Source organism: Pituophis catenifer, unplaced genomic scaffold, assembly GCF_029215685.1.
Source record: "Pituophis catenifer annectens isolate HBS135680 unplaced genomic scaffold, rPitCat1.0.hap2 SCAF_6, whole genome shotgun sequence".
Taxonomy (NCBI): domain Eukaryota; kingdom Metazoa; phylum Chordata; class Lepidosauria; order Squamata; family Colubridae; genus Pituophis; species Pituophis catenifer.
This window is the reverse complement of record NW_027256886.1, coordinates 97,992,333-98,008,044: the sequence shown is the minus strand read 5'-3', so window position 1 is coordinate 98,008,044 and position 15,712 is coordinate 97,992,333. Positions and strand designations below refer to the sequence as shown.

The 15,712-nt window shown below is 49.0% G+C and overlaps 1 protein-coding gene across 1 annotated transcript in view; it reads right to left on the bottom strand.

Moving 5' to 3' along the window:
* The window catches only part of SH2D4B (SH2 domain containing 4B), a 204,168-nt gene that overhangs the window by 106,719 nt on the left and 81,737 nt on the right, over positions 1-15,712 (bottom strand). Inside the window, exon 6 of the mRNA XM_070945383.1 lies at positions 277-424. Coding sequence (XP_070801484.1) covers positions 277-424 — 148 coding nt within the window. The remainder of the gene's footprint in view (positions 1-276; positions 425-15,712) is intronic.

The window sequence follows — 15,712 nt, the reverse complement described above, 5'->3', positions numbered from 1 at the left end:
TGTCACTTATTATCTTGGGGAAAAGTTAAGGGACTTCAAAGTTTGAAGATAAGAGGAACAGAATGGGTACAAAAAATTGGCATTATTTTGTGCCTACTGAAGGATGGAGACCAAACAAGTTGAAGAGCACTTCAACTCATCAAAGTGGAGAAAGGTCCTGAGACCTGTGGGTTTTCCTTCAAGGAAGACTCAATTCATACATCATATAGTATTTGTGCAGGCTGCATGAAGATCTTGGCCTCATTTGAAATCCTCCAAAGTTCCAGGTTTACTCACACTGTTCTTTCCATTCATGGTCTTCCTTCTCACTGTATTTACTGCGTTGCTGGGCCTCCTTGAGACTCCTGTATAGCTCCTGAGCTCTGAGTTCCTCCTGCTTTCGAATCTGCTCCTCTCCTCTTTGCCTCTCTTCTTTTTCTCTTTTCTAAAAGTAAGAGGAGAATATGACTTAAAATGATGGGAAATTATAGAGATGTATGAAGTAAATGAAATGAGATTTATGTTTGATGTTTTATGTTTTAAATATGCTCTATTGAAAATTTGAGAAATTGCAAGAATTGTCATACTTTTAATTGCAGTATTGGAGGTTTATAAAATGTTAAGTTGTAATAATATGAATAAATTTAATTGGGGGAATTGTAATAAATTGTAATATTTTAAACTATATATTTGAAATGTAATCAAAAAAGGGAAAGAAGGCAAATTAAGTTTAAAATAAGAACTAATTAGATCGGGTGCAATTAGAAATGATTAAGATGTGAATTATAAATATATATTGTTAACAATTAAAAAGATAAGAAGAATTTTGAAAAAGATATTTAATAAATGAAAGAAAGGTAGGGGTTGCCTGGACACCATAGTGAAAATATTAAATTGAAAATCTATACAGCAATAGAGAGAGATGGAAGAAGAAGTAAAGAGATGGAAGAGAAGGGAAGGAGAGGGAGGGATAGAAGAGGAGAGGGAGGGAGGGGGGAAATCAGAGTAGGAGAGAGATTTAGTCAGGGAGGAAGAAAGGAGGAGAAGGAGAAAGGAAGGGTAAGTACTAAGGAGCAGGAGAAAAGGGAAAGAAAGTAAGAAGGAAGGAAGAGAGGGAGAGGGAAGAGACTGAGAAGAAAGATTGCTGTATAACAAAAAAGAAGAAATGGAAGAAAGGCAAACCCGAATACACATATGAATATATGAAAATAAAGAAGAAATTGTTTAAAAATAAAAGAGAATAAATGTGAACAAACAGGAAAATTAGAATTTGAGAACAAATGAAGATGTTGTTTATATAAATAAATATAGAAATATTGAGATATGAATTAAAGAAAAAATAGGGAAAACAGGAAGATTTTGGCAAAAATTGTAATTGAGTAAAATGTATTTGAACTTGAAAAATTGTATAAGGTAAGATATGGCCAATACTCTGTTCAAAAAAAGATCTGGGTGAATGTGGGGGGAAAAATCAATAAAACTTGATTCAAAAAAAGAAGAAGCGTAAATTAGTTGTTTTTATAAGAGTTCTGCTTACCAATCACCTGTGTCTGGATCATTCAGCCCTTTTCTCTGTTTGGCACTTCTGGTTCCTGTCATCCCCCTCCTAGGGGATCTTCCTTCCCCCGCCCCCTCCCCTGACTTATGGCAGGATGCTAGCAAAGCAAAGCACAGATGAAGTGGTCAGATGGCAATCCTGACAATTCCTCTTTCTGCAATGCTGTTCTCAAAGAATTTTATTGTCAGGAATCTTAAGCATTGTGCTATGATCTACCACCAGCTAACCTGTGCTATTTAAGTGATGATTTGGGACATTGGAAAGGCAAATATAGACAATTGGATAACCATGGTCATACCAGACCATGATACTGTGATAACTTCCCCGGACATTTCCCCAGATATCTCTCCAGATGTCAGCTTGGAGGAGTGTTATGTCCTTATAAGGACATCCGCCCTGATTGGCTGCCAGCCATCGGGCGGGAGATTTGAATCCCTGTCTAGGGGCGGTGCGTCTGCCGGGAGCGAATATAAGGAGAGCTCCGGCAGCGCGCCAGCAGTCTTCTTTTACTTGTTACATTGTAAATAAAGCTGTTACATGTATCGAGCTGGTCACGTCTTCTGTTCCTGCGCCTGATCTAACACTGGCGACGAAGGACTAGAGAAGAGAACCTGAGAAAGACTCACGGCACGATCGCCCAAAGAGCTGAAGTCACTTCACCACAGCGACTTCCAGAATGGCCACCCCGCAAGCCCCGACGACCGCGCTGAACCCCTTCGACCCATCCTGGGAGAAGTGGAGGTCATACATGGTCCGATTCCGGCAGTTCCTGCGAGGCAATGGATACCAGAACCTCGATGATGAGAGGAAAAGAGCCCTCTTCCTGGCTCATTGCGGATCGGACGTCCTAGAGATGGCGATGGACCTCGTGGCACCCAGGGACATCGAGGAGATGTCCTATGCACCTACAGGCACCCCCATCGCAAACAGGTTCACCTTCCAGCAAAGAAACCAGCGGGAAGGTGAATCCATCAAAGAATTCGTGGCAGCGCTCCGCCAACTCGCTGCCAACTGTGAGTTCGACAATGTGGACAACGCCATCCGGGACCGCATTGTTTTTGGAATGCGAGATGTGGGGCTGCAAAAGAAATTCCTCAGCAGGAAGAGGATTCCGCTTAAAGACGTCCTCGACGAGGCAACAGCGGCGGAAACGTCCGAACAAGCAGCCGCTGCAATGGTAAAAGCAAGAGGGATCCATAAGATCCACAAATCGGGCCCGACCTCATCAGACGAGGCAACCACTCAATCCGAGTCTGATGAGGAAATGGCCGTCCACAAGGTGTCCCGCCCTCCCAGGCGGGAAACACCACAGCATGGCGACCGTGGAGAGCGATGCGGCAGCTGCAGAGGCGACCACCCCAGAGCAACCTGCAGATGGAGGGACGCGACCTGCCGACGATGCCTGAAGAGGGGCCACATCGCCGAGGCCTGCAGAGCCACAGACCCAGCCCCGGAGCCGCCCAGACCACGATTCCGGGAAAATCGCAAAGATAACCAGAGGACATCCAAACGGTCCTCAAACCAGTCCCGGCGCGGGGAGGAGGAATATCCCCGAAATAGAACGGTGCACCAGACCACCACCATTGCTCACACAAGCGACGAGGGGACCACCAAGTTCCACGTGACGCTGCTAGCAGAGGGGTCTCCGTGCAAGATGGAGGTAGACTCTGGATCCGCCTTCTCCATCATGGACTGGCAGCACCTACAACAGCTGAAACCGGCATACAAAAGGACCCAGCTGAAAGCCCCGAAAGACAAACTTGTGGACTTTAACGGAAACCCCATTGAAATCCTAGGCAGAGCAACCATCCATGTGAAGTACAACGACTTCGATGGAAAGCTACCCATCACCATTGTGCAGCACAGCCGACCGAACCTGTTGGGCGTGGAGTGGTTCAAGCCTCTAGGACTTTCACTTCAGGGCATCCACGAGATCCGCAGGGACGAACTTGACTCCATCATCGAAGAGTTCAAAGAAGTCTTCGATGGTAAGCTGGGGAAATTTGTGGGGAGGCCAATCTCTTTTAATCTGGACAAGGGAATCACCCCAATCAGGCTCAAGCCCCGCCAAGTTCCATTTGCCCTGCGGCCTAAAGTAGATGAACAGCTGGATAAGCTGATCGCCCAGGGCGTACTGGAACCGATCGATCATGCCTCATGGGAGACCCCCATTGTGACCCCACTGAAGCATGATGGGTCTGTGCGCATCTGTGCTGACTACCGTTGTACCATCAACAAGGCGTTGGCACAGAGCGCATACCCAGTCCCAGTGGTGCAACATCTGCTGCATTCCCTGGGATCTGGATTAATTTTCGCGAAACTGGACCTGGCCCAGGCTTACCAGCAACTGCCAGTGGATGACAAAACAGCGGAGGCTCAAACAATTGTCACGCACAGAGGGGCGTTTAAATGCAACCGCCTCCAATTTGGAGTCAGCGCTGCCCCTGGCATCTTCCAATCCATGATGGAACGCCTTCTCCAAGGCGTTCCAGGGGTGGTGCCTTACTTCGATGATGTGCTCATCTCCGGTGACTCAAGAGCCCAACTCCTTGAAAGGCTCAGGCTTGTCCTGCAGCGGTTCAAGGCCAAGGGTTTGAGGGTCAGGCGGGACAAGTGCATCATAGGAGTACAGGAAGTTGAGTTCCTGGGCTTCCTCATTGATAGCACAGGCATACACCCCACCAAATCAAAAGTGGAAGCAATCCATGAAGCTCCAAGCCCAAAAAACAAAACGGAGCTTCAGGCTTTCCTTGGGTTGCTCAACTTCTACGCCATTTTCTTAAAACAGAAAGCCACAGTTGCTGAGCCACTCCACCGCCTGCTGGGGAAATCGGTTTCCTGGAAGTGGGGCCAGGAAGAGGAAGCGGCATTCCGGGCCATCAAGGGACTATTGACGTCCAAAAGCGTCCTCATCCAATACAGCGAGACGCTCCCCATCAGACTGACCTGCGACGCGTCGCCCTACGGGGTGGGGGCAGTCCTCAGCCACGAACTGCCCAATGGCTCGGAAGCCCCAATCGCGTACTTCTCAAAGACAATGTCCGGCGCAGAACGGAACTATAGCCAGCTGGACAAAGAAGCCCTGGCCATCGTGGCTGGAGTGAAGCGCTTCCACGAATACCTTTACGGAAGACGTTTCACCATAGTCACAGACCACAAGCCTCTTCTGGGACTCCTCGCAGGCGACCAACCAACCCCGACCTTCATGTCCCCAAGAATGACGAGATGGGCCATCTTCCTAGCTGGCTACTCCTATCGGCTCGTGCACCAGCCAGGCACAGCCATAGGGAACGCTGATGCCCTCAGCAGATGCCCATCGAAGAAGCCGGTCGAAGACCCAGCCCCCACGCTCCACCTACTCCACATTGATGACGACGCCAGCTGCCCGGTGTCGTCCGCAGATGTGGCCGTCCACACCCAAAAGGACCCCACACTCCGCCAAGTGAAGTCCTGGATCCTCAGAGGGTGGCCAGCGGAAAAGCCAGAGGAAAGGTTCAGCCCGTTCGCCAGGAAGCAGGAGGAGCTGTCCACCATAAAAGGCTGCCTGCTATGGGGAGACAGGGTGCTGATTCCAAGCACTCTGCAACGGCGGACGTTAGAAACCCTGCACAAGGGGCATCCGGGCATCGTCCGCATGAAGGCTCTGGCACGGAGTTACGTCTGGTGGCCCTCCATGGACAGAGACATTGAACAATGGGTCTCCAGATGTGACCCGTGCCAAGAAGTCCGCCCAGCGCCACCGCAATCCGAAGTCGCGAAGTGGGAGACCCCCAGCAACCCCTGGTCGAGGATCCACATTGACTTCGCGGGTCCGATGCAAGGGCGACACCTCCTCATCGTGGTAGATGCCTTCTCCAAATGGCTCGAGGTGGTGCCCATGGCATCTACCACAACAGACGCTACGATCCGAGCCCTGCGCCGCCTGTTTGCCACACATGGTCTACCGGATGTGCTGGTCTCAGACAACGGCCCCCAGCTCACATCCCTGGCCATGGAGTCTTTCCTGGCAGGACTGGGCATCCGCCACGCCCTGTCCGCCCCCTACAGGCCGGCCGGAAACGGACAAGCCGAACGCATGGTCCGACTGACCAAAGAGGCCCTCACCAAGATGGGCCCGGGGGACTGGCAAGAGCGCATAGACAATTTCCTCCTCACACAGCACATCACGCCACACGCCACCACCCACAAGAGCCCGGCCGAACTGTTGATGGGCAGAAGATTGAGGTCACCCTTGGACCGGCTGCACCCCCAATACAGCCAGGAAGTGACCGCAACCGCCAGCCGCCCGCTTCGCGCCTTCAGCAACGGAGATTCAATCTTCGCGCTAAACTTTAGCGGCTCTCCTAAATGGCTGAAGGGGAAAATTGCCAGCACAACCGGCCCCAAATCCTACATCGTCGAGTTGGAAGATGGACAGTTCACGAGACGCCACATCGACCAACTCCGAAAAAGGTGGGGGGGGGCACATGAAAACCAGCCTGACGAGGGAGGCCTACAACACCCCGACGAGGTAGGCCTCCAACACCCCGGCGAGGTAGGCCTACCACACCCAGACCAGGTAGGCCTACAACACCCCGACGAGGTAGGCCTACAACACCCTGACGAGGTAGGCCTACCACACCCCTGCGAGGCAGAGCAGCACCACCCCGACAAGGTTGGCCCAGCCCACTACCAGATGCTGTCACATCGACAGCCCAGCGAGGTAGACCGGGGCCAACCGCACGGGGGATGGCAACACCAACCCAGCCCGCAGGTAGACTGGGACCTGCCCAGAGGAGGAGCAGCGCACCCCACCAGTTACAGCAGCCTATGCCAGCCCAGCCAGGGAGACTGCAGCTCCAGGCGAGTAGACCGGGACCCAGCCAAGATGGGCACCCCACGACCCACGGGCGAGGGTGGCACACGGCTCACCGACGTGGGGGACCCCCACCCATCACGGAAGACAGCCAACAAACGACACCCCGACCCGGTTGACCCCAGGCACCACCCGACGGTAGACCAGGGACTAGGGGGAAGGGAAAGCCGACAACAACCCGGCCAGGTAGACCTGCACCACCCCGGCAGGGGAGACCTCCGCCGCCCCGCAGAGGTAGTGCCGCAACAACAGCCCGAACCAGGTCGACCACCACCGACCAGACGGGGTAGACCAACGCCAGCCCGACCTGGCAGACCAACGCCACCCCTGCGAGGTCGGACAACGCAACACAGGCCAGCACCACCCGCAGCCGGCGGGCCGGTCCAGAGGGCACCAAACAGAACCACCACCCACCCGGCACCAGGCCGAACCGCAACCGAACCGCAGCACCCGGGAGACCAGGGGGGAGCAAACGATGGACTTACCGAGACTCAGACGCTCTTCCCGGGTCGGAACCGAGCCAACGAGACGAGGCGACAGATCCACAGGCCAGGAAGAAGACCACCAGAACCAGCCATCCAAGGTCTGCGGTCCGGCCGGAGGCGCTGGGGGTGACCCCGCTCACTCGACAGCCGAACCAAGCCCGGTTCCGGAGAGGGAGCCGGGAGACGACAGAGCCCCGTCCATCCAGGTCGGAGACGGAGAACAAGTGAGACTGCGCAGGTCAGCTAGGGTGCCGAGGCGTCCTACGTACCTGCGTGACTACGTGACTTTTGTGAACGAGATTTGACAGTTCAGACCAAGGGGGGAGGAGTGTTATGTCCTTATAAGGACATCCGCCCTGATTGGCTGCCAGCCATCGGGCGGGAGATTTGAATCCCTGTCTAGGGGCGGTGCGTCTGCCGGGAGCGAATATAAGGAGAGCTCCGGCAGCGCGCCAGCAGTCTTCTTTTACTTGTTACATTGTAAATAAAGCTGTTACATGTATCGAGCTGGTCACGTCTTCTGTTCCTGCGCCTGATCTAACAAGGAGGATGAACCAGTTCTGAGCATGTCAGGAGGAGAGATGGTCAGTGGCTCCAAGAAGCCATCTGAGAGGGATTTGGCTGAAGCACAGCTGCAGCAGAACAACCCTGAGGCTCCAGGTGGGGAAAGCACACAGTTGCAACCAGACAGCAAAGAGAAAGAGGAACTGCCTTCTGCCTCCAAGAACACGTAGGGCAGAGAAAAGGCAGGAGCAGAGAAGGTCACAAGGAGGCAGCCTTGCCCTTCTGTACCAGAATCTGACTATTTAGCACAGCAGAGAGATGGAGGTCATGCTGGGAACAACATATTCATTTCCTAGCTGTGTGTTTCCTGGTTGTTGTGATCCCTGCCTTGCTTTGGATTAACACCATGCCTCGACTTGGATTATGCCTTGTAAACTCTGGACTTTTCTCAACTTGTGAATCCTCTTGTATTATGGATTTAATTTTGCCTGGTAGGTTTATCTTGTTTGGGAAACTCCCATTCACTCACATACATGTAACAGTATGTGAGTGAATGGGACACCACAGATACTGATTTTCTCTGGAGGCTTTAGGCATCAGAAGGAAACAAGTTTATCCTACATTTGTAGAGTTATCACTCTCTCTACTCATGTGGAGCATTTGTATACTTTTCAAAAGGCAGAACAGATAATATGCCAATTATGTTGGCAAGATTCCTTGAGAATGGTTGTGGGTGTTGCAGGGGAAATTGGTCTTGAAAACATTTGTATCCTGAATTTGGAGCCCATCTTCATTCCAATATTTCAATCTTCAAGGTAATTATCATATTCTAATTCTATCATCCCTAACTTTGGTAAGCCAAAGGGTTTGGAGTAATATTTGCTTTTAAAACACTTTGTTTAATTCCAAGATTTCTGTATCTAATGGAGGAGCATAGGCTTAAAATGCTAGATATGCCAAAGGTTCTTGTTTGCTTGCATGATAAATATATGAAAAAAGGCAAAACAGACACAGAATGGCTGAACTTCAGTAATCTTGATATTCAACATTGTCCCAAAAACCTTCCATTAACCAAACAAATTAAAGAAAACCTATCCTATCTAAATGGACTTAAAAAGAAGTCCCATTGAATAAAATTGAAATGCCACAAAGTGTGTACTATATAAAGCAATGAATCCCTTACTTGATTTAGCTTTATCTTGGCTGTATTATCTTGGCTGTTTATCTTGATGCTCTCTGAGCTTGGTTTATTTTCTTGCAGGCATTTCATTACCAAAGTAGGGAATATCATCAGTGCTGGGAATAGGGTTACTAGCACTGATGATGTTTCCTACATTGGTAAGGAAACGTCTGCAAAAAAAAACAAAAAAAAAAAACTCAGAGAGCACCAAGGACCTCACAGTTGAACCCTGAGCTATAAATATTCTCTTCTATTTATCTTGGCTAAGTATAATATCAAGAATACACCTTAACTCTTCACATTTGTTTTCATAAACTTCTCTACTAATCAGTTACCCAAAGCAAATCAATGATGCAGATTCAGAAGCTTCTCAGGAGACTGGGGAAATCACTTCGATCCATGAATTCTCTATGATAGCTTGCTTCATTGCACTTTGGCAAATATGCATAGTGGGAGTATGAAGTCTCTGAACATTTACTATCTTTCAGAAGGTTCTCCAGCAGGTCTCCATGACCTTTAAGATACCAGCCAAGCTCCAGTGGCTTGATGGTTCAGAGGCCAAAGCTATTTTTAAAAGAACGAGTAGTTAAAGAATATTGGCATTTCTTGTTAGCAAGGATGAAAGAGTACAGAAGTGTTCTTTCAAGCGTAAATAAACAAGGACAGGTGTGTTGAGTTTCAGAAAGATAACCTGCTCAGAGCAACCTGGAGCTGACAAACTTCAAAATGCTTTTTGTCCATTGACATTTCAAACATGAGTAGTAGGAAGGGTAGCAATTTGCTAATTACGAACATTTATCATACGCAAGGGGATGCAACATTGGGAATCAGGGCGGGTTGCTTACCTTTGGCCAGAAATCAAGAGGCTTTGCCAAGCATGTAAAAATGGTGTAAGGCTTACATTTCTTTAAGCTGCAATGGGATTACTATCACTGAAAAAGGTAAGCATGGCTATTTGTACTAGCTGGGAACCTGGGAGCTTTTTTAAAAAAAAATATCCAGAGAATTTGGTGCATAAAGACTGCCATGATTAATAGATCTCTGCATGGTTTCCATTTTTAAGGAAGGGTTTTCCTTCTCCTGTTTTTTTTTTTTTTTTAATACTCCAAGCTCTATATAGCTTTTCCCCCCCTGGATTTGTGGAAATTGGGATCGTAGAAAACACCCAGGAGCATAAAAGAGTCCAAAGGCAGATGCATGAATAAATGTGATAAATGTATTTATTCATATAACAAAACATATTAACTATATACAAAGGCTGTCTTAATATCCATTAGGATAGGGGGCACACAGCGTGTGTGACTACCCCTATCAAAGATCATGTCTCATGGAGAACAAACGTAAAAAGAGAGCGTGGTGGAAAGGTTAGAGGGGGTTTTATACTCAGTGTAAGCCCCTCCTCTCCACATAGGGGTGGGGGCACTTCCTGCCTCCACTAGTGTCTGTATGATATATGTGCCAATGGCTTGCAAATACTTGACAGTTCCCCTCCTTGCGAGCCAATGGCATGCAAACATACAAATGCAATGCACAACAGATTTTACCCTGTGAGACATAACTTTTTACACAGATCTTTGTGCCTATCTGCTGGTAGAGGTTTTGTGAAAATATCAGCTGTTTGATATTTGGTCTGACAATGTGATAAAGATATAAACCCCATCTCTACTAGTTGCCTAACATTTTGATAGCGGATATCGATATGTCTGGACCTTTTTCCCACCGCATAGGCTTTGGCAATGCCTATGGCCCCGGTGTTGTCTTCTATAATTTGGATGGGCAAAGTCGGTGGCGTCCAGATGCTAGAAATTAAGGCATCAAACCATATCAGATCGTTCCCTGCCTCTGATAAGCATGCATATTCGGCCTCAGCGGTGGAGCACGAAACAAATTTCTGTTGCCCCACATGCCAATGGATGGGTGCCTCATTTAATAGTACCAAGAAGCCTGAAGTACTCCTACGTGTCTTGGTATCTCCGGCCCAGTCCGCATCTGCGAAGCATTTTAATTGGGCCTTGTCTCTATTCTCAGGTTCCAAGCGAAGCACGTAATCTGCTGTGGTCTTGAGATACCTTAATAGCTTTTTAATGGCTAACCAGTGGAACTGGGTAGGATGTTCCACTTGTCTAGATAGCAGGTTTACGGCCAGGGCAATATCTGGACGGCTCCAGTTACTTATATATAGTAATGAGCCAATCACTGACCTAAATAGAGTATTATTTTGGAACTCTGGGCTATCCTTGTGTGCCAAGCCATAATAGTCGGTCTGCATTGGGATAGCCGTTGGCTTGCTATCTTCCATTTTACATTTCACCAAGAGTTCCTCTATCTTTTCCTTTTGGGAGAGAGCAAAACCTTTTGGTGTAGTGATGATTTGTACGCCTAGGTACTTGTCCACATATCCTAAAGACTTTAGAGTGAACTTTTTTTGTAGGGTCCTGGCAAATATAATACTTCCCCCCTTGTCAGGCCCTATATATAAAAGATCATCGACATACACTAGGACTTTCTCCAGCCCCCCTTTGGTATCCCTTGTGAAGGTACATTTATCAGCTGGAGATGGATGGAAACCCAGTGATTTGAGAGTTTTACTCAGGCATTTGTACCACAGTCTGCCTGATTGTTTGAGGCCGTACAAACTTTTCTTCAGAAGCCAGGCGTGGCCTTCCTGCCGTTGAAATCCAGGGGCACCTCTGACGTAAATTTCTTGTTTTAGATGTGCGTGTAAATAAGCAGTTTGCACATCAAATTGAAAAATGTGTTCCCCATGTGCTGCTGCGGTGACCAAAGCAGCCCTCACACTTTCCGCTCTCACGGTGGGGGAGTATGTTTCATCAAAGTCCTGCAAGTAGCGCTGTGCGTAGCCTTGTGCTACCAGCCGGGCCTTATAGAGGAGTTTGTTGTTGGGCATTGGCTTGACCTTGTAGACCCAACGGGTGCCAATTGCTTTCCTCTTTTTGGGGACTTCCATGGGGATGAAGACTTTCAATTTTTTGAGACTGTCCATTTCCCGCTCCATTGCCACCCTCCACCTGCGCTGTTCTTCCTCGGGAAGTTGGAGGACATCTGAGTACGTTTTAGGGGCCATGGTAACGCTGTTGACCGAGGCAACACAGCCAATGTCCAATCTTTTGGGTGGCACCCCTTTATTGGAGCGTTTTGATCGTCTGGGAAATTGCCACTCACCATCATCATTGTCATCCGGAGCATCGGTGTCAGAATTGGAGCTGCCGGAGGTATCTTTCCAATCAAAATGGGGCGGGCCTCTGTCCCAGGCGCTGCGAAGATATGGTCGTTTAGGTGAGGCAGGAGGTGTGAAGTCACCCAGGGATTCCTTGTCTGAATCGTCAGAGTCAGGTAGGGATTCATCACCATCTGGATCTTCGCTGGTCAGTTGCTTGGAGTTTGTTGGTTCATCCTCTTCAGGTGGTGCTGCTTGTTCAGTGTCGCTTCTAATAGGGGAATAACCGGGTTCATTGGAATGAATTTTTGACCAATTTGACCCCTCCTCAAAGGAAGCTGATCTAGAGACAATGACAAGGTTATTTTTGTCTACAAACCTAGAGGCCTTGCTGCCGGTTGCATAACCTATAAATCTGAGCCTCCTTGATGCCTTGCCCCCCTTTCTTCTGAGGTGCTTGGGAATATGGACCCAGGCATAGGAACCAAAAATTCTCAGGTGTGAGAGGCTAGGTTTCCTTCCATGGACCAGGAAGTATGGGGTTTGGTTAATGGCACTACTCCACGTCCTGTTGACTAGATAATTAGCCATTTTGACCGCTTCTGCCCAAAAAACTTGGCTCATGTCAGCATCTGCAAGTAGGCAGTTCATGACATTCTGCAGCACTCCATTTCTCCTTTCTGAAATACCATTCTCGGACGGAGTTCGAGGGGATGATTTAAAATGGAGGATGCCTCTCTCCTTCATCCACTTTTCGAAAATCTTGGATGTAAACTCAGTCCCCCTATCACTCTGCACCTGAGCGATGCACACCTTGTGTTGCGTTTGGATCTGGTTGTAAAGATATTTGAAGTTGGTAAAGACTTCAGTTTTGTCCTTTAAAATAAATACATGGCCATAACGAGAGTAATCATCTACTACTGTTAAAAAATAACGCCCCCTACCAAGGGAGGGTCTAAAAGGACCAACCAAATCCATGTGTACCAGCTGATAAGGGTACCTTGCACGACGGGAAGAGACCTTAGGTATAGCAGCAGTTTTAGATTTTGCTGCCTTACAGATGGCACATTCCAAATAGGTATTACAATTCTTTATCTTAAGCCCATCAGAAAAATCTTGCATTTTCTTAATAACCGGGAAGCTGGCATGGCCAAGCCTGCGGTGTAATATATGAGCACAATCCAAATGTAAAGGTTTACCCATGCATACTTTGTCAACCTTATGTATCTTACCATTACAAGCTTTGGTCTGTTCAGTAATGAGAGTAGGCACTGGATTAATGGTCACCTTAGAGTTCCTCAGGATTGGCTGAGGAGTTGTGACCTTAATGGGCTCAGCCTTAATGGCTTTGGATGTCCTAGGAGCTGGTTTAAAAGCTTCATTGGTTTTAGGTCCAGGGTCCTTGAGTTTGGACAACCTGGGGGCTGGCACAGAAGCTTTCTGCTCTATCTGGGCGTTAGCTCCCTGAGCCCTCTTGTTAGGTTTCTTGTGCCTTTTGACCTGTGCTTTTGGGGAAAAATAAGGCAAATTGTTGATTTTTACAATATCGCCAACAACACTCCCATTTTCGGAAACATAACCTCCACCCTTCTCAAAAACCAGTTTTACATTTTTATCCTCAGTCAATTTTAAGATGCTTAAAAGGTTGTTCTTGATTGAGGGAACATACAGTGCCCCAGTGACATCTCCTATACCAGGCACATTGATCACGCCTTCCCCAGTTACCTCTGCCTTGTCCCCAGTGGCAACTTTTACTGAGGACTTGAGTGGGTGTAAAACCTTAAATCGTTGCTTCGTGTTGGCTATATGCGTTGATGCACCTGAATCAAGAAGCCACAGCCCCTCAGCATCCTTTACCTGGGAGGTGTGATTGTCATTAGTGACACTACAGTATTGGTATCCTTTATGACCACCTCCCCCTCTTCCACGGCCTCTTTTATTTTTACTGTGCTTAAGTCCAGCCGTGTTGGCCCTAGAGCGAGGGCACTCCCTTTTAAAGTGACCTTGTATACCACAGTCAAAGCAGGTGGGAAGGGTATTAATCCTTTCACTTGTGTCCTGGCGCCTCCTCTGAGGCCTAGGCCTGTGATATGCCTCCTTCGTTTCTTGTTGTTCCTCATCTCTGCGCCTTAAATCTTCCTCAATAAAGCGGCCAGAAAAGTATTCTATATTTCTTTGTTCCCTAGAAACCCCTTCTAGAGAAATAATAAAGGGACTCCAGGATTTGTCTAGGGAGTTCAACATCACACTAATTAAAGTGGATTCAGAAACAGGCTCCCCCCTCTGTATAAGCTCATCCCTCATGGCTTTAAGCGTTGCCAAATGTTCCCCCATTTTGACACCAGGTTTGAGTTTATAGTTGTGGAAAATTCTTGACAATCTGCTGGTTGCAGCCATATTGTCACTATGGAACAAATTATATAGGGCAGTCCAAACTTCCTGAGCTGTGAGGCCGTCTGAAAGACTGGCATACAGAGCTGTGTCTATAGAACTTAACAGGGTTGTGTAAGCTCTTTTATGCAGGAACTCAATTTCAGGGCTCCAAGGTAAAGGGGGTGGTCTTTTGATCATGTCCAGAGTATTTTCTCTTAAGAGAATTATCTGAATCTCTTTACACCATTTTTTAAAATTCTGACCACTTAAATGTAATTTTTCAAAATTATTTGGCAAAGTTACAAAATTATTGCCATTAAACTGCATGGGGAGTTGTTCAAATGGCTGAAAAGATCCTGATGTGAATGGCATTGGGATCCCTAAGCCTGGGATCGATTGCTTAGGTCTGGCTCCTTTTTGTAGTCCTTCTGTAGTTTGAAGCAACTGGGCACGTGCAGGAAATGGAGCATGCTCCAAAGCCTTTTCTTGTTGGAGCTCCGATCTCCCTCTCTGAGCTCTGAAGTCAGGTCTGGCTGGAGCCTCAGAATAGGTCCGGACATCATCGATGTGGTGGGGAAGCCTTGGAGGAGTGGGAAGAAGGCCTGGAGGTCTTTCTGGAGACTGGAGGCCCATCAGATGAGGTCCATGGGCTGGGTAGGCCTGGAAATGTCTCTGGATCTCCTCTTCTCCATCAGAGGAGCAGGATTGCAGCTCCGGATCATCCCAGCAGGGCCGGAAAGGTGTGGGGGCCTCAGCCTGGGCCTCCCTGGAGCATTCAGTGAATGGTGAGTGCCTCTGCAGTGGGGGGTGGGAGGCTGCAGGTCCATCTGGGTTCCTCCGGGGGTGGGAGGTTGGATTTGGGGCCCTCCTTGAGTGGGCAGCTGGGTCTGGGGCCTCGGGGGGGCCAGTGGGTGGTTGCTCCATTAGTTGCAGGGCAGCGACCAGGGCCTCTATGGCCTCTTTGATGTTTGCCATGGCAGGTGGGGCCTGGCAAGGGCCTTGTGGGCTCGGAGTGGTCCTCTGGGCCGCTGGAAGGCTGAACTGACTGGCTGGTGTAGTAGGCCTGGGCTGTGGAGCTGGGGAGGGCCTGGCTCGTGGTTCTGGCAAAGTGCCCAGGGGAGCAGCCATCTTGGAGGAAGTTGCCTCCGGAAGTGGCCTGGCGGCCATTTTGTTTGGCGGGAAACTGGGTGGGGGGGCAGTCTCTCTGGCGGCAGGCGCCATCTTGGAGAGATCAGGCAGGGGAGTCCTTACCGGGATGGCAGGCATCTCTGGTGCTGCCTCCTCAGGCCTCTTTCTGGCTGCTGCCCTTGTCTTCAGGAGGCAGGCGAGCGCTGCTCGGCACTCCTCTTCTGACATCTCAGCCACTTGCCTGTCCAGGTTTTCATCTGGTCCTTCTGCCCCCTCTTCGTCAGTGCTGAAGAAGCCTTCTCCAGCATCGCTTGGCTCGGCCCCTGGGATCTCTTGCTGCATCTGGGTGGCCTCTGGCTGCCAGGGTGTAGCAGGATGGAAACCCCCTTCAATGTTTTCCATCGTTGATTCAGACTGGGGCTGCTGTGAAGTTCTCCTCCGTTGAAGGCCTCTGGTCACAACAGGGGAGCTT